At 39.5% G+C, this 20,888-nt stretch overlaps 1 protein-coding gene across 5 annotated transcripts; it reads right to left on the reverse strand.

Moving 5' to 3' along the window:
- Positions 1 to 377: 377 nt before the first annotated feature.
- On the reverse strand, positions 378 to 20,208 carry SMARCE1 (SWI/SNF related BAF chromatin remodeling complex subunit E1). Of its 5 annotated transcripts, none has more exons than XM_036081463.2 (11): positions 19,922 to 20,208; positions 17,891 to 17,942; positions 17,677 to 17,720; positions 14,609 to 14,713; positions 9,290 to 9,370; positions 8,261 to 8,392; positions 7,828 to 7,999; positions 4,364 to 4,536; positions 3,726 to 3,827; positions 2,662 to 2,872; positions 378 to 660 (listed from the first exon to the last, which is right to left on the reverse strand). In XM_036081463.2, the coding sequence occupies exons 2-11, from the start codon at positions 17,895 to 17,897 to the stop codon at positions 452 to 454; spliced, it is 1,236 nt and encodes a 411-aa protein (XP_035937356.1). In that variant the 5' UTR covers positions 17,898 to 17,942; positions 19,922 to 20,208; the 3' UTR covers positions 378 to 451. The 5 variants fall into 5 exon arrangements, with proteins under 5 accessions (XP_035937356.1, XP_077921835.1, XP_035937359.1 ...); XM_078065709.1 differs by lacking the exon at positions 19,922 to 20,208 and adding an exon at positions 18,664 to 18,774; XM_036081466.2 differs by lacking the exon at positions 14,609 to 14,713 and having other exon boundaries at positions 19,922 to 20,205.
- Between the last annotated feature and the right edge of the window lie 680 nt (positions 20,209 to 20,888).

Raw genomic sequence — 20,888 nt, forward strand, 5'->3', positions numbered from 1 at the left:
TACGTTTTCAAGAAACTACTCTTTGTGGAAGTATACAGGAAAGGGGACTTTCGGGAAGCTGTTGATGGGGACTGGGAGGTTTAAAGCTATGGCTTTGGTAAGCATCCCAGTGAGCTGTAGGAAGGCATTTGGAAGAGTAGATTTGTGCAGCATCAAAGGCTAACTCTCTAACAGAGGTGGGCGTTTTCTCGATTAATTTAAATTCTGAGGCTTTCAGGAGTTGAGGGCTAGAAATAAGACCCAAAGAAAAGAACCATCTTCACAAAGGCTTAAGAAAGGGGACTGTGCCATTTGGCTTGTGATGCTAAATGGTCCAAAAGCCTTTGGTGGTGCGATATGGACAAGAAAAATATTAATACACAAACCACATAACACCATTAAAACTCAAAAAACATCTTTTTTTTTTTTTTCATTTAAAAAAGTATTTAGAACACATAAAACAAGGCAACATTTATTCTTTCTTCTCGTCTTCCGGCGCGGGGTCTGCGGGTGGCTCCTCCACTGTGGCACTGTTGCTCTCTGAGCCGGTGTTACTGTCACTGGTCCCCTCCTCAGCCATACTGTCCACCCCCTCCTGCCCGCTCTCCTTGTCCTCAGGAGTAGATGTGCCTTCTTCACCATTCTGTTGGCTTTCCGTTGCTTCTTCAAGGTGTGTCTCCTCTGTAATCACACACGTGTCACTGTCAGTTCCAAGACACAAGTTGATTCTTCTAATTACGCGGACTGTCTCGAGCTATGCTGTCCCTCACCAGAGCCCACGCGCCGCGTGTGACATTAAGCACCGGGACGAGCCAGCGTGACTGAGGAAATGTTAGCACCTTGGAAACAATTCATGAATTGGTCTGAAGATCTACTTCTTAGCTGTAAATTTACAAAAGCTAAATACAGATCAAGTATTTCTGATGAATATTCAGCTTCTAAATTTAGATGTGCTAACAGGTATAAAACACACACCAGATTTGGAAGACTTAGTATGAAAAAAATGTAAAAAATTAATACTTAAAAATGCTGATTACATGTTGAGATATTGTTTAAGATATACTGGGTTAAATAAATAAATATGTTACTAATACTAATTCATTTGTTCTGCTTTACTTAAAAAATGTTAGAAAATTTACAATTACACAGTGACCTGCATTTTATTTCTACTGGACAATGCTGTTCTGTGCTTTGGATTTAATTAGTGAGAAAGCAGGTATGGAAATGATATAAGGGTGATATTTTAGGTACTTTGTTAAATGTCATGCTGGGTTGTTTTCTGTAAGAAATTAAGAGCATGAGGTTTTTGCTCTAATAGTCTCAATTTTGTTTTTTCCTTCAGCTAAAAGGATAAAATCTGGGTAAAGACCCATAGGCATGCTCTACTCATAAATGAGAGAACAGTGGCAAAGGACAGAGTGTTCTGTCTAGTTGCAAAATGAGCAAAGAATCATACTCCATACCCTAATTCTCAAGCTCCTGCTTTAACCACAAAAATGTACTTATGCTCCAAATTTAAGATAAAAAATATGTTCACACAAAACAGAAAAAGGGTCAGATAACGAAACTTAAAATCTGACTATGTGAAATGCTAATCTGCTGAATTAAATTTTGTAGTAACATCTGGTAAAGCGATCTATATTCCATTAAATGTTTTCCTGATGTCAAATCACAAGTCAGTTGAATGCCAAGTACGACTACTGTCCCTCCCCCTTCCTGCAGTGATGGTCCAGGGAGCCTTTGGCTGTATTTCCTATAACACTTTTAACTTACTCCTGTTTACACAGGGCACTGGGCAGGGTCAAAATAGTGCCAGAAGGTGAGGTGATCTCAAAATTTCAAGTAATCAATTTAATCGGTATTTTATGAAAGTTTTACATGTTACTCTGTGCCTTGAGGAATGCTTTTAATCAGGAAAATCAGTATGCTTGGAAGTAAGAACTTCTCTTGGATGGGGTCAACAAACCTTTTCCGTAAAGACTAGATAGTAAATATTCTGGGTTTTGTGGGCCAGGCGTCTCTGCAATGACTCAACTACACTGTGGGAGCCCCGGAGCCGCCACAGATCATACGTAAACACACAGGTAAGGCTGTGTTCCAACAAAACTTTATTTACGAAAACAGGTGGCAGGACAGGATTTGGCCTGCAGGTTTTACTTGCCCAACCCTGTCCTAGGACACCAAAGATGCGTGATCCTAAAAGCAACAACCACATACTACGTTTTAGCAATAAAGGTCAAAACACTTAGTGCCAATACCACGTCAAAACCAATACTGAGTGATTTTATGTACATTTCCTTATTTGTCCTCCGGAACTCACTCTCAGAGGCCGGTACTAGAGTACCTACAAGTGAGGAAACAGATTAAATAATTTATCCAGTCACATGCTAGCAAGTGGTGAGAAAGAGTATTAGAGCCAGATGTGCCTGACTCCACGGCCAGTATCCTCTACCATTCCTAGCACTATACTTTCTATGCCTAACCTGGAAAATGACATGACTCAATCTGGACAATAACCAAGACCTCAAATAGCCACACTAAGGACCAATGCCCCACTGCTGTTTTGTAGGGACATCAACATGTTATGTGCATCTACTACAGAGGTTAGGATTTGGGAGGAAATGTGCAGATCACACAGAGACTCGCCCCTGACACTGACTTTGTGGTCAATGGGCAGGTTACCTGTCTCCATCGGGATGCTCTCGTCATCCTTCTTCTCCTCGCTCTTACTAGCAGCTTGCTCTTCCTCAGGAACCATGCTGCTCTGACTGCGTTCAGCTTGCTCTGCTGCTTCTTTCTCTCTTTCCTCCTGCCGTTTTCGAGCCTGTTCCTCTGCCTGTGCAATTTCAGCGGCAATTTTTTCCATGTCCACTTCGACTTTCAAACCGCACAACTAGTAGTCAGAAAGGAAGGAGACTCTCTTAGTAACGTTCTTTTCCTATGATCTCTGAACCAGAGAAATTATTTCAAAAGTGGGTTTTCTTGGCTATGAACTATATACATATATGTGGGAGGGAAAAAACAACGTGGTTCTAGGTCTTCTCTGAAACTCTTGTGTCTACGGGAAAAGCCAGTTGCTCTGGTAGCCCCGTAACAGCAAGCGCTGCGGAATGGGTGGTGAGGCGATGCTGAAAGCACTGGGTTTATACAGAAGGCTTCCAGGGCCTATTTCAAGCTACCAAACACAAGATTTACTTGTTTTAATACAAAGTGTATACTATAAGCTACATTTAATGAATAAATCTAAAAAAAATGGAAACAACTCATGACTGCATGAGTTTAAAACACCCGGGGATTCTAGGGTCTACAGGCCTAGTACATGTGTGGAGACTACCGGGTATCTTTTTTTTTTTTTTTTTTTTAAGATTCAATTTATTTATTTGACAGAGAGACAGCGAGAGAGGGAACGCAAGCAGGGGGAGTGGGAGAGGGAGAAGCAGGCTTCCCGCTGAGCAGGGAGCCTGATGCGGGGCCCGATCCCAGGACCCTGGGATCATGACCCGAGCCGAAGGCAGACGCTTAATGACTCAGCCACCCAGGCGCCCCACTATATGATATCTTAAACCTATTGAAATTTTGCCAGAAAATGGAAATAATTTCATAAAGCAAAGACCTTACCATTAGAGCAAAGTTCACCCTGTTTCAAAGTGAACAACATTCAATAAAAACACTATTTTGGAGAAAGGAATGAGAAAAAAGTAACAGTCATGGTGATAAAAAGTACAGTGAACACATTAAATTGATACCCTTTTAAGTTCATTGTTAAATGAATCTGTGCTTTCCAGGAATTTCCTCTTCTTTTCCTGGTGTCGCTCCTCTATTTGAAGAAGTTCAGCTTCTAGTTTTCGCTGAAAGACATATGATCAGGCTTTAGTATTACCGAATTATTTTCTTGAAAGCAAATGTCAAACAGAAAGTATGTCTCATTTTTTAATGGTCCATGCTTTCTCACAGCATGACAAAGGTTCTGAATATTTAAATTAAATCATTTATTGCACAATGTGTCTAGCTAAGATTTTAAAAACATAAAATGCAGCATAGAGGAGTAACTACAATTAACAACTGTATGTTAAAGAATACTGTTTCAGGCCTGAGCAATTTCTTCAGAAAAAAATATTTAGTTAAGCAGTAAAGGTTGAGAAGAGGTCTTAAAATTCTTAATGCACAAACTTTACATCACAAGAATCTGTATTACAGTTTTAATGACAAACTTATTAAATCTCTGGGAAACCTCCACTTCTTCAAGCCTCTTCCCTGAATCAGGAACAGGTTAGACTGAACACAGAAATATTTAGCTTGAACACTGATGCATGGTAGAGAATCATGCCACTGGGGCTCCGTGACATAGGCCTAATTTATTATAACAAATGCTTTGTGACTTTACCTGATGAACCATTAAGGACTGGACCTGTCGTTTGAGGACCTGCATTCTAGCTGTTGTGACAACTGAACGGACGTCTGGCACCACACTCTCACTAAGGATTTCACTGATGAGGCGGTGGTTTCTCTGGAAACGGGCGGTGGCTGTATGCTTCATTGAGAAGCCATCATCATAATCTGGAATAAACAAGATGTCTGGAAATGAAGTCACCAGTAACCATAAACAGGAGAGACTAACAATATTAACACCTAAACACCAAGGAGCCGTGGCCCTCACTGGTCTAACAAGGGGGCCCTTTCCAGCGAGGAGTCTGCTTCTCCCTCTGTCCCCCCCCCCATGCTCTCTCTCTCTAATAAATAAATAAATAAAATCTTTAAAACAAAAACAAACCCAAGAGGGTCTTAAGGGCATCATGGGAGCACTGGGGCAGTTGCTTGATAAAAACCACGGGGAGGACATAATGTGTTCATTGGCGAGGGTAGTGGTTATTCTCATGAAATCTTTAAGTGATGATATATGTCTGAGACGGACTTGGCTGAAACACAAATGAGATAAAACCATGTGTCTTCTGGTCTGGAAATCCATCAACGGGAAAGCTGCATGTTACAGCAAGACTGCAATGCTGCTGGACGGTTCACTCTCTTGGTAGTAATTTAAGGCATTTATACCTGATGACAACATAGGAATTGGGCAGTGTCTTTGTCACTGTATTACTTTAATACCAAAGTAATGAAAATGCCGACTACAGAGAAAACATCATCTCTAGCAATACTGTGTCCCAGACCACCATATACATTTTATTTGATTAAAAAAAACCATTAAAGCCCTAAGCTAGTTTTATAGGAAAAGAATGTATACCAAATTTTACTTTTAATTTTTGTCAATCTATACACGTACATAGTTGTCAGTGTGTAAAGATATTATGTTGTTTTCATTCACTCAAGTTCATACACATATAGCATGGATCTGGTTTAAATATTTTTTTTGAATAGCTATGCAACAGTGTTTCCTTAATCTCCACCTTTGCTCTATTACCTCCACAGTTTCGGACCTGCTAACAATCCATACTATCATTTATTTAATATAGTTACTTAAATTAACTCACTTAAAAAAAAAAAAAAGCTTCCCCTTAAGCAATACACATTAAAATAAAAGTTCCTGAGTGGCTCAGGAACTGGGTGGCTCAGTTGGTTAAGCATCTGCCTTCGGCTCGGGTCAAGATCCCGGGGTCCTGGGATCAATTCCCACATTGGGCTCCTTGCTCAGTGGGGGGGTCTGCTTCTCCCTCTCCCTCTGCTCCTCCCCCCCCATTGGTGTTGTCTCTCGCTCTCTCTCTCAAATAAATAAAAAATCTTAAAAAAATAAAAATAAAAGTTCCTCTCCGAACCACCTAATCATCTTAGTGTCCCACCAGACGTGGAGGGACCACACTTTAGGAAACTTTGCCAGAGGCCCAAATTGTACTGCTATGTCCCGGTTTAGCACCTCCCTTATTATTTGGTAATTAAGTAGTTCCCAAAATGCTCATCATCAAAAACACCACAGCTACAAACTGTTGTGCAAATTATTTTTTGTCTCCTTTCAAGTAATTTCTTTAGGACATACACTTCTGAAATTAAAATTACTGGAATATAGGATACCATTAAAAAAAAATTCTGCGACCTTCCTATTTCTTTAAGGAAGTTTTTCATATTCACACTTGAGATTATACATGGTATATTCATGTTACCTCTATCTAAACTATATATACTTTTTTGTTTTTTGCTTTCTTCTTTCATTTATATGGCTCCAGTGTTGATCACTGGTAGGGGAAATCAAGTCTTGGCAATCTGGGCTTGTCTTCCCTTACACTTAAGAGTTGTCTGACTTTTTGGGGGTGGGCTTATATTTTCTAGTTATTTTCTAATTCACCAGTTCTTTACCTCATTCTCTAAAATGCCATTTAAAAAACCCTTCACTGTCTTGTGTGGAAACTGCATATGCCTTCTCTAGAATAGCAGCTGGTAGCTAGCTACTGCGCTCACAGGGGGCTGCCCTTCTCTTGGACTGATGCTCATCCCCACCTCGCTAATTTTCCTCTTTCTACTCAGTTCTGGGGCATAAAGTCCAGAAGTCACTCTTATCCTGGCATCTTCATTTTCACCTGTCCTTTCTTACTAGCAGCTTTAAGTTCCTATCTTAAACTTAAACGATGTAATGGGCCGAAGTCTGAGGAACAGAGAAGAGGATCTTCTTTTGAAGACTGTTGCTGAGTGAATCTCTAAAGTCCTGCTCAATGTTCACAATGTCACCTTTCACCTAAAGAAAACTTTAATTGCTTCTACTTGTGGCTTCCATGTTGCTAGTCTTTGTTTATACTGATCCCTCATCCTTCCAATTATTTGTAGATTGGATCTTCTTCTATTTGTTAGTTCTATATGTTTTTCTTGCATTAATCATCCAATTTGAGTAATTTTGGTCTGTGTCTGCTAGCGTGTCCTTAGCACTGCTGATTCTGTTTAACACTTGGTATGGTTTCTATTCCATATTCTATTCTGTTATTTACATTATTCCATTCTATATTTATGAGAATATTTGTCAATATCCCAGTCCATTCTTTTTAAAAGCATTTTTTTGCCTCTCCTTTTGGATGTATGTTTATTCATGTTTTTAGGTGGCATTATTGCTTCCTCTCTCCATTAAAGTTCTTACAAGCCTCCTCTTTGTTACCCCTACTCTGAAATGGGATCTTTAATTATTTTCTTGATGTTTTTGTTGCTTGTAGCTAGAGCTTCTAGCCTTTTCCACATCACAGCAGCACATGAGAAAATGTTACCTGTAAAGCAGGCGTGGTTCATGGAGGAGTATGCTCCCCGATGCAGGGGGCTAGCTCTGAGGTTCCTTGCAACTTCAGACCCTGCCTGGCTCTAGAGACCAGGCGTGTAATCTGCGTACCTGCAAACTAGTCGTGGATGCCAATCAGGAACCTCCCCTATTTGTATGTATGTATAAAGTGTGTATGTGTGCATCCTCATGTGTTATCATGAGCTACGTTGGATTTCTGAATTAACTGGAAAACAATTCCATAATGCTTCTACCCACTCATTAACTTTCTCCCTTAAGAGCCTTTAATTCAGCAAGTTTAAGGAACCAATAGGAAAACAGGATGTAACTAGAAGGCATTTAGATTTTAAAAGTAGTTGAGGCAAAATTCTGATTGTGACTCAAAAACCTTTCCTGCATTCTGAGTATAAAGATTCTCATAAACAATAGTTTTTGCTATCTTCTGCACTAACAAGGATATATCGTTTTATATGGGAAATTCATATACAGATCTTAAGATAATTAATCAAAATATTAAAATGGCACTTAAATATGTTTTGTTTTCCATTTAGGATAGGAAATAAACTTAAAAGACTGATCGTACTTTAGTTCTCAGAGAACGCATTAAACAAAACCCCATTTTTTTTTTTTTTTTTTTTTTTTACCGTCTGGATCTTCAGCAGGCTGAATGCTCATGTACGGTTCTCCTTTCTCCATGCGAGACTGTCTCTGTCGACTTTCTTCCTCTAAAGCAGCTTCTGCACGACTTTTTGCATTTATGTAAGCAAGGTATGCAGGGGAATTATGATAGGCCTTCATAGATTCATTGTACTCTATCTGAAATTCAAATGTTTTTCAGTTTTATAATTAACATATTGCAGGTTATACAAATACCTTTATCTCCTTTGAATATCAAAACATATAATTATCTTCTTTCTACAGACAAGGAATCTGAAGTGTAGAGAAGTTAAGTGACTTGAGCCAGCACACAGAGACAGTACAGCCTCAGCTGATGAGATCTTTTGTTTCTTTTATAAAAAACAAGCAAATGTTTATGCATTTTATATTGTCTCCATCCCACTGTGGTCCCCATTCTACCTTTTCTGCTTCGTATTCGTTTAAATATTCTTGTTTTTCTTCATCAGTGAGATCTCGCCACATGCCACCAATAATCTTGCCAATCTCCCACAACTTTAGGTCAGGGTTGGAAGCTTTTACTTGGTCCCAGACCTTAAAAACGAAACATGAAAATTTCAGTATGGATGCCTAAAAATATAGACCTTTAAAAATACTTTTTAATATACACATTTTTAAACATAAACAAAAGCAGAAGGAATAGTATCAAATCCCTATGTTCTCATCAGCCCACTGCAACAATTATCAATAGCTGGCCAATCTCATTTCCTCTGCTGATTAATCCATGGCAGATCTCAAGACATCTCCAATCAGTGTTGACAGTTAAGATGAGCTAACCCAATAACACAGTCTCTGTCTCTCTAAAAGTTCAGAGAATTTAGAAGGAAAGTGGTTAATCTGCATAACACAACAGACCATATCATCAAATACATGTATAGTAATTGTGACCCAAAATTTCTAAATAGTGGTGAAAATAGCTAAATGCTCTTGCTATTAATAAAGATACTGGCTCTATTTGTTACTTTAAGAGAACATAGGTTCATCACTAAACCAAACCACGAGGGAAAATTTAAGAAGTGTAAAGAAAATGAAAATTACCATAAGCTTACTGTGTAGAGATAACCACTGCCTTCTAGGCCTTTTTTTTTCTTCAGACTAACATACTGTTGCTATCGTTTTTATAAAAAATAAGATACTAATACATGTAGTCCTATGTGCCTTTTCTCACTTCACATTTTTCTCGTGTCACTGAATTTCTCCAAAGGGCTATGTATCACTGTCTTATGGATTTAAACCATTTATTTAATCATGTTCCTCTTGCTGGATTTTAGTTCCAGAATTCTGAAATCAGAACTGAGTTCTTTAAAAACCGCAATTCCTTATCCTTTGCTCTGACTATGCACAGAAGTGCTGGCTAAGCCATTATGAAATCTGACGTAGAGCAAGCAGCCAAGAGAGCAGTCCTTACTCCCTCCGGCCCCTGGCACCTACCTTTCTGCTGTACCTCATGTAGGGCATCAGCGGCTTATCTGGTGGCTTTGGGGGTTTTGGAATCGTAATACCAGAGGATGCCTACAAAAGAGTTAAATACATTCATTATTCAATTGCAAGTAGTTCACCAGCAAAATGAAAAGAGAGTCCCTTAAAAAATTCTAATGCGCCTTTCTTCTACTCGTCCATGGATACAAGATTCTTATATTTTCTCCACTGAAAATAGCTATCACTGCAAATTCAGAAACGTTCACATCAAAAGAAAATAAAGAAAATGACTTTAGGCACATAATCTTAAAATATTTTACTTAGCAGTTTTTTGATACTGCTTTGACAACCTGGCTGTAAGAACAAATAAAGTATTATGTAATAATCCATACATCGAAAATATATGGTTACATATCACATGTCTCACGTTTAGGACATAACCTAGCCCCCTTTTATTGTGCTTAATTTACCATTACACATACAGTCAACACTTGATTATCTGCCCGAGTTCGGGCTCCTTCAGCACTTACCACTCTCACACTGTCTGCGAGGGACCTTGTATCTACTTGCACTATTTCAGGAACGCACTGCGCCCCTACATAAACAACATCCCTACAAAAACTACCTTCTAGGTTCAAAACAGAAAACAAAAATCCTTATTACCTTTATCAGGACTAGAGATTTTATTTTTCTTAAGGCTCTAGGTCCGTATCTAGCGGCTTTCTATAAAGGAGATCAAAAAGTATAAACTAAAGTCATGCCTTTTTTGTCCTTAGTCCTAATAATAATGTAGGAGTGAACAAGTTTACCAAGGACAGAGAAATGGCAGACACAGGGCCCAGTTAGATTATTTTTGAGGCCTTATATTGATTAAAAATTTCTGGTTTTGTGCGGAGAAAGAAAAATGAAAACAAAAGGAGGGAAGACTAAAAGTATTTTTTAAAAAGGTTAAAAAAAAAGTGGGATAGAGAGGGAAAAAAGGCAAAGAAAAAGATGAGAGACTGGTTCTTTCTATCGGCTAATATCTAGATAAGAGATACCAGATAGTGTCTAGTGGGCACCCCGGATAACTCCAATCCATGAGCGCCTACTTCTGAGCTTAGTTTCATCTGAACATATATGACTACATTTGATCAAGGACCCAGAATAAATTAATCATGGCTGAGTCACATTTATTTCCCCCCAATTTCTAGGAGACAATGGATATTGGTTCTTCTTGCCAGGCTAGGGGGAAGAAGTGCTGGCTTCACTCTATCAAAAGACAGGGACTGGCAAATCCTTATAAGGAGACTAAGAGATATTTTGTTCCCTTGCCCTTCAGTTGCTGCTGTGATAAAACCCTGGACAAACGCCTCCTTTCTGGGTTGGGACACCAATTATAACCTTATTTTTTATCCAAGGGCTCAGAGATTAGTGTGTCTGTCCCATTCCACTGCTTTCAAACAATGCTTCCTCCTCCTATGACGAGGGTCCTCCTCCATCCCTATGTACTTTCAGTAACACTGCTTCTTCATACATGAAATTGTTAGAAAGCGTATCACCTTTGAAACAGTATTTCCGCTCTTCTTTCCACTCCTCCCATACATTCATACCATACCTCATGCTGGTGCCCATGCAGACAGACCCTGTTTTGTTTTTTTTAGCCAGCACTGGGCAACGGAGTGAGACAAGCCACAAGGGACACTGTCAACAGCAATGGTATGAACAGCCAATGAGAGAAGATCTGTCTCAAGGTCCGCAGCTCCTTCAAGGAGGGTTAAGCTTACATCATCGTTCACAGCAAGATACACAAAGGCCTGGTTTTTCATATGTAAAGTTATTAGAAAGCATTTCCAACTTATATGCAACACAAACCTTCAGAATTCCATGAAGTGGGTTACAAATAAGTTGGAATTGTGCCAATAATTGAAGTTGGTCAATTACAATCACCACTAACAAATTTTCTTTAAAGAGATAAAGAACTCTAAAATGTCTATGTTTAAATATATTGAATTAAAACACTTTATTTTATTTATTTATTTATTTTTAAAGATTTTATTTATTTATCTGACAGAAAGAGAGACAGGGAGAACAGGAACACAAGCAGGGGGAGTGGGAGAGGGAGAAGCAGGCTTCCCGTTGAGCAGGGAGCCTGATGTGGGGCTCGATCCCAGGACCCTGGGATCATGACCTGAGCCGAAGGCAGACGCTTAACGACTGAGCCACCCAGGCGCCCCTGAATTAAAACACTTTAAAAACAAATCATAGTAATATATGCTGACTACTTTTCAAAGAACCACATTTGATAACATTAATGGATTTGCTTATTCCTCCTTCTTTCTTCCAAAGGAAAGTACCCAAATTGTCTACATATTGAGGCTATATTTTCATTATTTGAATGAAACGAGGCTATATTTCATTGACTAGTCAATTTATAAATACAAACAAAATAAAACCCAAAACAATAACCACAAAGTTAAATTCTAGCTGGTTTTCAGGACACTAAAGATTTATAATCACTAAACATCCCCAATTTATTTACCATCTCAGCAGACATCTTTCTACAATGTCTTAAACATTACTCCTTACAAAAAAAAAAAAAAAAAAAAAAGGCTGTTTGCACTGAAAACAATTTAACCTTATTTTGATAAGAGTCCATCAGAAACAACCCCTGCTTCCTCTACTCCTCTGGCTTGAGGAATGAGAGCTGCTGGTCCCTTTACTAAATGGCCCAGTGGTTATGCCTTTGGAGGGAATGTTCCCTTTCTTAGCAGTTTCTTTCCTTGTTTCTATCAGGAAAGCTACCGCTAGCAGCAATTGTCCCTCTTTATAATTTTCTGCTTCTAACTGGCAATGAGTTGGAGGGAACGTAAGTAACTATGCTTAGCTAAGTTAAAACTGTGCTTATACAAGAGTAATTCCTGGGAATCACCTATGAATAAAGATCATGATTTTGTGAAATTTATTTTGGCCACTCAAAAGATACTGTTCTTGTTTCTTCTAATTTTCTGCTTTCTCTGGTAGAGTTTTCTTCTAGAATGGAATTTCCATTACAGCACAGAAATAAGCCATTTTTAACGTTTTGTCTCAAACTCTTTTCACACCTGTACTTAAGAAAATGTTAACCGCCATCGGAAAGGACTGACTAGGAATGAATTCCATCTCATAGCTATCGCAGGCACTCCAAAAGATTTCGCCACGCTGTATAAAGTCTCAAAACTATTCAAGTGTACTGGAGTCATGAGGGAAACCAGATGTTCTATAGAGCCTACTGGAAGCTACTTGATAGGGTGTCACAGACCCACTCTTTCAAATCACTGACTTAAGGCTATTTATAAACCATAATACGAAATAGGAGCCAAAAGGAAAAAAAAAGGTAACACATCATTGGGGTCATCTTAAAATAAAACACTTTTATAATGGTCAAAATCATATCCATTAAGTCCTAACAAAGCTCAAGTTAGATATATAAAAAAAAGTTGTGTAAAACTTTAGGGCATAACTAATTTTCTTAAGACAGCAAATTCAGTGACCTAAAAGTTGAAGGAGCTGGGATTAAGAGGCTAAAAGCCTTCAGTTTCTAGGCCCCTTCAGGTTAAGTCTAGACAGCAGTTTGATTACACCTCAATCTGGGGCTGAGAGGACAATAATACCAAGAAAACCACCACAAAGAACCAAAACACCAAATTTTCCATGCCCAACAACCCTCCTGTACTAATCTACCCCGAAGCTAGTGCCCACTCCAAATGCTGGGTTCGAACATTCCCAGGAGAGAATGAGGACAAAAAGATAATTGACTCTGGCCCTGAGACAGTGGGTGACCTTTCCTTTTCCTATTGAATGATTTCTCTCTATTAACAGAGAATTCCCACAGATACATCCAAGTTAGGAACAAAATGCTTATACAAACTGAAATACAAATGATTCTAATAATACAGTTATCACCATTTCCATTCCATTAATGTAGATAATCAAGAGCTGACTGTATAGAGCTATTAAAATATAATCATTCTCTTGTTCACTCCTCATGAATAATTTTCTGCATTAACATGAATGATCCAAAATTGATTCTGCTCCTTGTTTAAATTAAAATATTCTTTATCATTGGATAACCTTGCCACCCATTATACTTGTGAAACACATTTAGGCCAGGGAAAAACACGTACCGATGTACATAAAAATTGTATGCATTGTGAAATGCATACATACACACACTTTGTCAAAATTCTTTTCAGATACCATGAAATATGCATGGCACATAAAACTTGATATGCTTATGAAATACAAATTATGCAGAAACAATGAAAAATTTAGACAAACAAAACCTATCAAGCTAAGCAGTATGCTTACCAAGATAGACATATAGTTTGATAGTTACAAGCTTTTTGCTCTAGCTTGACTACAGGGTGAGAGGGCTCTTTTGAAGTCACATTAATTATTTATGAATTATTTATGAATATAGCAAACAAAAACCAAGTATTAAAAAGTTTACAGCCATTCTGGGTTGTATAAATTCTCACCAATGCCACATTCCAATGTATGTTAGGTATTTGGCTTTTGGATTTATTTTTATTTATTTCTGGTAAATCATTTTTACATTTATTTCTTTGCTACTTACGCTTCCTTGAATACACTTTAAGATGATTCTAAAATAAAATCTGAAGTATATCACCCAATTTTGGGTATCTTAGGTTGATCATTTAAATGAAACATCCTCAGTTTCAGAAATCATACCCCTTGTCTATAGATTATAAATGCACTTTTAGTTGTAGGTATCTAGTTTGGCATGTCAAATTAATTTCATTGAACTTGCATTCTGCAATTCTTTGAAGTTACATTAAACCTTTTTTCTTTTTAACTGGAGAGAAATGAATCTCAGAAAGTCAACTATTAAATCCAAAAGACAAATAATTATGTGTAGCAGTTCAAACTGGTAGGCCAGCCGAAAAAAGCCCAGGTCCGTAAGCCGGGCTTTTATTAAGAAACTGAGTTCTTGAGCCTGATGCCAATTACCTTAAATGAAAGATACTCTTTATCTCAAAAAGGGTATTTTAACCATAAGAAATTCTAGGTTTATCTACATATAGTATAAGCAGTAAGTGCCCAGGGCTTTAGCTCTACCAACCACCAAACAGAATGGATTCTTCTTTTCTTCTACATACATATCCAGATCTCACTCTTTTTTTTTTCCAGTGTAAGATCGTACAACGAATGTTTAAAATAGTCAAAAAGCCAGGTTAAAAAAATTTTTTTTTAAATGGCTGTGCTGATGATTCAAAAGGACCTAACTCTGGAGGCATTTCTGGTCAAATCCAGTTGTTTGCCGGATGCTGTAATAGTTGATTCTCCTACCGTGACCCGGCTGTTGGTGCCCGGGTTCCCTCCCAGCCTGTAGTTGTTGTAGGCGAGATGACTGTATGGATTGTATCCCACAAACCCTGGTGTGCTGGGCATTTGCTGATGGAAACAAATGAGACAAAAACACGAATGAGAAATGAGCTCAAACGAGGAAAACACAGAAATGAAAAATGATCTGCATATGGCATGCAAAAGCAACCTGAATTTAAACAAGCAATGATGTGTTGTAATTGTTCTTTTTCTTTCATTGAGAAACCAGTCTGCAAGTGGTTTGTTTTTTTTTTTTTTTCTTTCTTCCCTTTCTTTCTCTTTGCAGGGGGCCAGGCGTGTTTGTTGTCAGTGTGAGTGTCTGTGCTTGTTTTTTCAGAATAAGCAATGCACTGAGTGTCTCAAACACTCTGGATTACTTTATGGTCAATAATATGATATAACAACTTAGCAATAGATGTCTGAGATAGGAAGGCCTGAAATGTGATAAACTAGAAGTCTGAAACACTTTACATGCAAAACAAAACGTGATTTACTTGACAGTTATGTAGATGCCGCCAATGTATTTATCTATTAAAAACAAAAACAAGAAATGGACCGTTTTCAGAGACAATTTTAAATCATTCTATATAATGTGAGAAATGAAAAGATCCTCAAATCAGGAAGCCAGAGTTGTCAGTAGAAAAGAACATATGTGGGATTCAATGGGTGTCACATACATGATTTCAAAACAAAGACTTGTAAGAAATGCATGGATTTCATTTGGGGGTGCTATCTGATCTTTTAAACCCAGTCACTCTTTTTTTTAGGCTTTCTCTTCCATCTCTTCTTTGATCCATCGTCCATAGGTCAATCATGAACACTTTCTGCATTTAGTTTTAATGTGAACTACTTTTCTAGTTGACAGATTTGAACTTTCTTTTTCCATCTAGTTTCTTGATAGCTCTGACCCTTTCAAAACACAACTGCTCATTGCAGCAATGGAATTTTTGGGTTTCGTGAATTATGTGTTGATGTAATCACAAATGGGCTCTTATATAGCAGTGCCCTCAGGGTTAATACAATGACATCCAATGTTCATGAGAATCAAGGTATAATGCATAAAAAGGATGTAGCAAAGAGAAACCAAAAGTAGGGTATTTTACCTAATGAAACTCAATCAAAACAACTAATTTAATTTTAACATGCAATTAACAGTATTAGTCCTCAATTGTAGAATGTAAAATATACTTAACACATCCCAACCAAGCTGTGGCTGTTATAAACACAATTTTCTAAAACATGCCGCTGCACATATCCTTAGTGTCCAAAAGAAAGATATTCAAGCAGATATTACATTTGAAACTCTTTAGGAGAAGAGAATTGATCAATTCTAGTCTGTATAGTTATAAAAGACGCAAATTAGGCATATTTAAGTAGGCAAAACACAGATGAAGTATCAAAGGCACAAGAGAAGTGTGTATTACTTGGAGTGGTACATCTGGGTGGTGGTGGTGGTGGTGGTGGTGGTGGTGGTGGTGGTGGTGGTGGTGATGGTAGAAGTAATGGAAAAAAAAAAAAAAAGGAAGGAGGATAATTCATTTAATATCCATTCTGTTGGCTGTCCTAATCCCTAGTCTTCTGTATTTTATGTGTCAATGTGAAATTACAATAGTACAGAAATAGGATTAAAGAAAGGCCAAAAAAAAAAAAAAAAATCCCTCTCTAGATCTGAGAAGTCATAAGGGGGACACTTGGTTTTTGAGCTATTTTTATTATCCCCAAAAATCAAGTCTGTCTTCGAGAGATTATACACTGTCAGAGGCAGTATGTACGTCAAAATGACATCTTCAAAGGTTGCATAAAGGATGAGCATCACTGTTCAGCATTATGAGGCAATAATGTAAGAAAATTAAGGGAATAAAAAAAAAATCAAAACTAAAACATTACAATTGTACCATTTCCAAAACTGAAGTACATGGTTAGCTCTCTGAGGTCAGGAATCTCAACTGTTCAATTCCACCTGTATAACCACTAGCAGAGTGCCAAGGAGATGGTCGTAAGAGATGTTCTTTGATTTAAGAAAGAAAACAAACCAAACACAGGACTTTAAGATCTACGGGAAGTAACTTTGAAAACTGTATATTACATAAATTGAAATGAGAACATGAGATACAGTATCTCTTCTAAGAAGTATCTTACTAAGGAGAAACCAACTGTTGATAAACAGAACTAAAACATACATCTGAGGGTTAGTAAGTAAGAGCAGTCATCTAGTGGAGAAAAAAATTACACAAGGACCTAATTAGTAGGCTAGCCTGCAATTTCGGGGATAAGGGGTCAGGAAGGAGGGCTAACAGCTGTTAAAGAACTGCTTTTGTAAGCTATGGTCAATGTTAACAGTGTTTTTTTTTTTTAAGACAAAAAAACAACAAAACAACAAGGAATCCGTTTCAGTAAGGCCTGAACAGTTCCTGTTATATCTGTTTTGTGGATTGGACGATTATTTTACATGCTGTCCAAGCTGGGCCAGAACTTGCTGGGTGGAAAACCTGGTTCACAAGTATTATTTAGAAACTTGGAAACATATTCAATAGGCAGGATCTGACCCACAGATAATGAAATCCTTACTTAAACAGCTTGAAAAATAAAAATTTACGAGTGTTATTATAGAACTGGAAGCTTTATTGTTTGATTTAGTATGAAAGTTATATATAAACAAGGACAGAAAAGTGTAACCAGTTGAAGGTTAGGTTTAAAAATAATAACATGCCAGAATGAGCATTCACTCAATATCAACTTTTAAGACTGGATAGAGATTATCTAGAAAGAGGTGTTAAACTTATCATTTATTTCCCATTAAAAAAAAGAACTGAGCATAGGAGGTTGGAATTTCAGCAATATGTTTCTTTAAATGTTGGGGGTGGTTCAAGGTAAGATGCAAAGAGTTATTTTATTTAGTAGGAAGTGCTGTTTTTTGGCTGAATTTTTCATCCTGTTGCTGTGATGATTGAGTGACTGTCACTGGAAGACATCTGGGTTTTTGTATCAAGGCCAGACTTGGCTATTACATTAACAAGAAAATTAAAACTTACTGTTGCAGGAGCTGGGGTGGGAGGTGGGGCATAAGATGGTCTTTCTGTTTGAAAGAAAATAAATAACTTCTTGTAAACAACTGAGATATAATACTATGCAACAAAACTACCAATGGTCCTGTTTTGAAGAAAAAAAAATGAGAGTATTTTGGAATTCCCATTTGCTAGGGCATTAGTCTCTTATTAATAGATAAATATAAAAAATGAAACTTACTTGACATTTTGGAAGATTAAGTTCTCAGTTCCTTAAGAATGAATCTGAGACACTAAAATAAAAAAAAGAAAAAAAAAGAAAAAAAAAAGAGAATCAAAACTCAGCAAGCATAAGAGATGTTTTCCTAAAGAATAGGGTAGTTTAATTGGTATTTCTTAGTAAAATTACACTATCTTCTAGTAATCATATCCTTTGCATATTTTACTAAATCCTATAGGTCACTTGGTTCATCAGAATTAAACCAACTAAAACAAATTACTGGGGATATTAAAAGTAATATTAGACGTGTACTTTCAAGTTTTTTCTTGCCACCTCCTGCATGGAAAACATTTTGCTAATGCCATGTAAACATTTAATCAAACTGATAAAAATATAATGACTGAGCATAGAATGTGATGTATTATCAGGGCCCACCCCAAAGGCGCCTACCACATACTAACAGCTCACTGATCAACAGCAGCTCTACCTTCCTCTTACAATAACAACTTCTATTAAAACAAGGCAGCATTTTATTTCTGGAGGCAGTGCAAAAGGTAACTGGTTGATAATGAGCTTTACATTCTCTCATAGTGGTAAACAGCTTTATATCTCCTGGGAATAACTTTTGAGCATCTACCTGAAAAACTTATTAACCCTTCACAGCCCATTTCAAAATATATCTCCTCAATGGAGATTTCGTGATAAATTACTTGGGGAGAACAAATTGCTTCCTCCTCTGTACTCCTATCCAATTCACATAAATCTATAATATTGTTCATTATATTGTATTATACCTGTTAATATGGCTAAACTGTAGAACAGAGGCCATCTCATTCATTATTGTAGTCCCAGCACCTAGCTCAATTCTTACATTTTGTCTTAGTATTACCAGCTCGGAACAAGAACATAAAAGGCGTCAGCTTGTTTCTTACATCAATATACATCACACACAATGCGTACAAAGAGACAAACAATTTAGAAAAAGAGCAAATAACTTCTATGACTACTGGAGTACTTTCATCAAACATTATGTGAAACAAGCATGATGCTTTTGCTTCTATTCTACATTTTAAGGGAATTCCCTGGAGCATAAGGAATCAGAGGACTGTGTGGGAAGAAATATTTTTTCAATGGCCCAAACTGGGTCTCTCCCTTTCCGTAAGGAAGGGGCAGAAACCATGCACTCTGGTGCAGATCTCCTTCCTGCTCACATATGGGGGGGGAGGGGGGGTGGCTGTCAACAAGTAGGCCTCGCTGTGGGGAGCCCTGATAATAATTGCCAAAGCTTCCTGGTACATCACACTTTATTGTTAATACTTTAAAATTACTGCTCCCGTCTGCTACGATAAATTCTAAGAGTGGGCTAGTACGTTTGTCTGCCACTGGGTCCACCCCTGGAGCCTGGCATAAAATACTAGGTATTCGTTGAACACTTTATACGGGGGCAGGCTTATCACTTATCTCGGTTCATGGTCACAACTACCCTACGAGATATGTACTGATACCCTACTTTACACATGAAAAATGGGAGCCTCGGCGAGTTTAAGTAACTTGTCTAAAGCCACACAGCCAGGAAGTGCCAGAGCTGGGTTTCAAACCCAGGCCAAACTGTTTCAGAGCTTTCGCTCTCTACTCGAAGCCACACCGTGAGTCCTCGGTCGCTGCCGAACCAAGGGGAAGCCACCTTCCTGGGGGGATGCACCACGGGCTTGGCTTGCCCCAAGGGCTTCCCCTGAGGTCGTTTCCTTTAGGTTGTTGCGGAGAAGGCACTTCACTAACAACTCCACTGAAGAGGGGAATGCATAGGTGCCTTGACCAATTTCGCGGGGTTGGTGGAAGGGGCAAATCTTGCCGCCGGGGAGGGGCCCCAGAGGGGACTCCCTCCCGAACCCCGCTCCGCTAGGCCTCAAGGAGGCCGCAACCGGCCCCCAGCTCCGGGCCCACGGCCCAGCCTGAACCCCAGCAGCCCCCGGGAACTCGAGGTCCAGCCAGGCCGGGACACCGCCACTCGCCACCCTCCCGACCCGCTCGGGCCCAGTCGGAAGCACTCACCCGCGGGCAGAAAAAGCGCCCGCAGCTCCGGCCTCGTTTCCCTTTGTCCCGCGCACGCCCCGCCCCTCGCGTCCGGAGCGTCCGCACTCGCACTTTCCACACTCTTCTTAATTGCTCGCCAGGCCTCACCGGGCTCTTTTTAAAAAATAAACCTCCAGGTGAGGACGCGATGATGCTTCGTCCGGTCAGGGATTTTTTTCAGGCCCCATACGATCTTCAAACCCCCCCCGATCGTGGGCCCTCTCCAGGCCGGGCGCCGATTCGTCACGGCGAAGGGGGCGGAGGGGCCCGGCGGCGGGAGAGGCCCGATCGGCCTCCGCGCGGGGCCGGAGCGGCGGCAGGTGGCGCGGCGGGAGGCGCTGGCCTCGGCTTCCACACGCGGGGCCGGGAGACGGCGGGGTGTCTCCGCGTAGAGAGGCCCGGAACCACCGCGGCCGCGCCAGCCAGGATCCCGCCGCGCCCGCGGGTGGTGGTGGTGGTGGTTTTTCCGGGTTCTTCTTGCTCTTTCTCTCGGAGCAAGAGTATATACTTCAGCAAGCTGAGGGTGGAGGCGAGGACGGCTGGGTTCGCGGAGTTTCCCTTCCCACGCGCGCCTCGCGGGGCTTCCGGCCTTAACGGCCAGGCATTAAACCTTGACCAAAAGCAACACGGACCTTTTCAGTTTTTCCAAGCACGCGTGTGGTGTAATTGCCAGGTTTCTGAGCCGGGGCCCAGAGATGCAAATCCTCTCGGCCAAGGTTGTGCGCCTTTGCAGCGCGAGGGGTGCCACTGGTCTCTGCCCAGCGCTGCCTTGGCTCATCCCCACTTTCAGCTTAAGCTCATCTGTCCTTCCGGATCCTGCTCAGATTCTCACTGTGGTGACCTCCTGGAACTCCCCCCCCCCCCCCGCCCCCCATAGTCCTTCCTCTGAACTCCCACGGTTCTTTGGTAAACTTTATTGTACCCTATACCCGATCCATTGTATCGG

This window comes from Halichoerus grypus, chromosome 2, assembly GCF_964656455.1.
Source record: "Halichoerus grypus chromosome 2, mHalGry1.hap1.1, whole genome shotgun sequence".
In the NCBI taxonomy this organism is placed as follows: Eukaryota; Metazoa; Chordata; class Mammalia; order Carnivora; family Phocidae; genus Halichoerus; species Halichoerus grypus.

Bases quoted from the DNA above. Each gene is read 5' to 3' on its own strand.
- SMARCE1 (XM_036081463.2), bottom strand. The intron at 8,393-9,289 runs GTAGGTGCCAGG...TTCGTTTTTAAG, and splicing joins ACATGAGGTACAGCAGAAAG to GTCTGGGACCAAGTAAAAGC. The intron at 8,000-8,260 runs GTAGAATGGGGA...TTTGAATTTCAG, and splicing joins ACGAATACGAAGCAGAAAAG to ATAGAGTACAATGAATCTAT.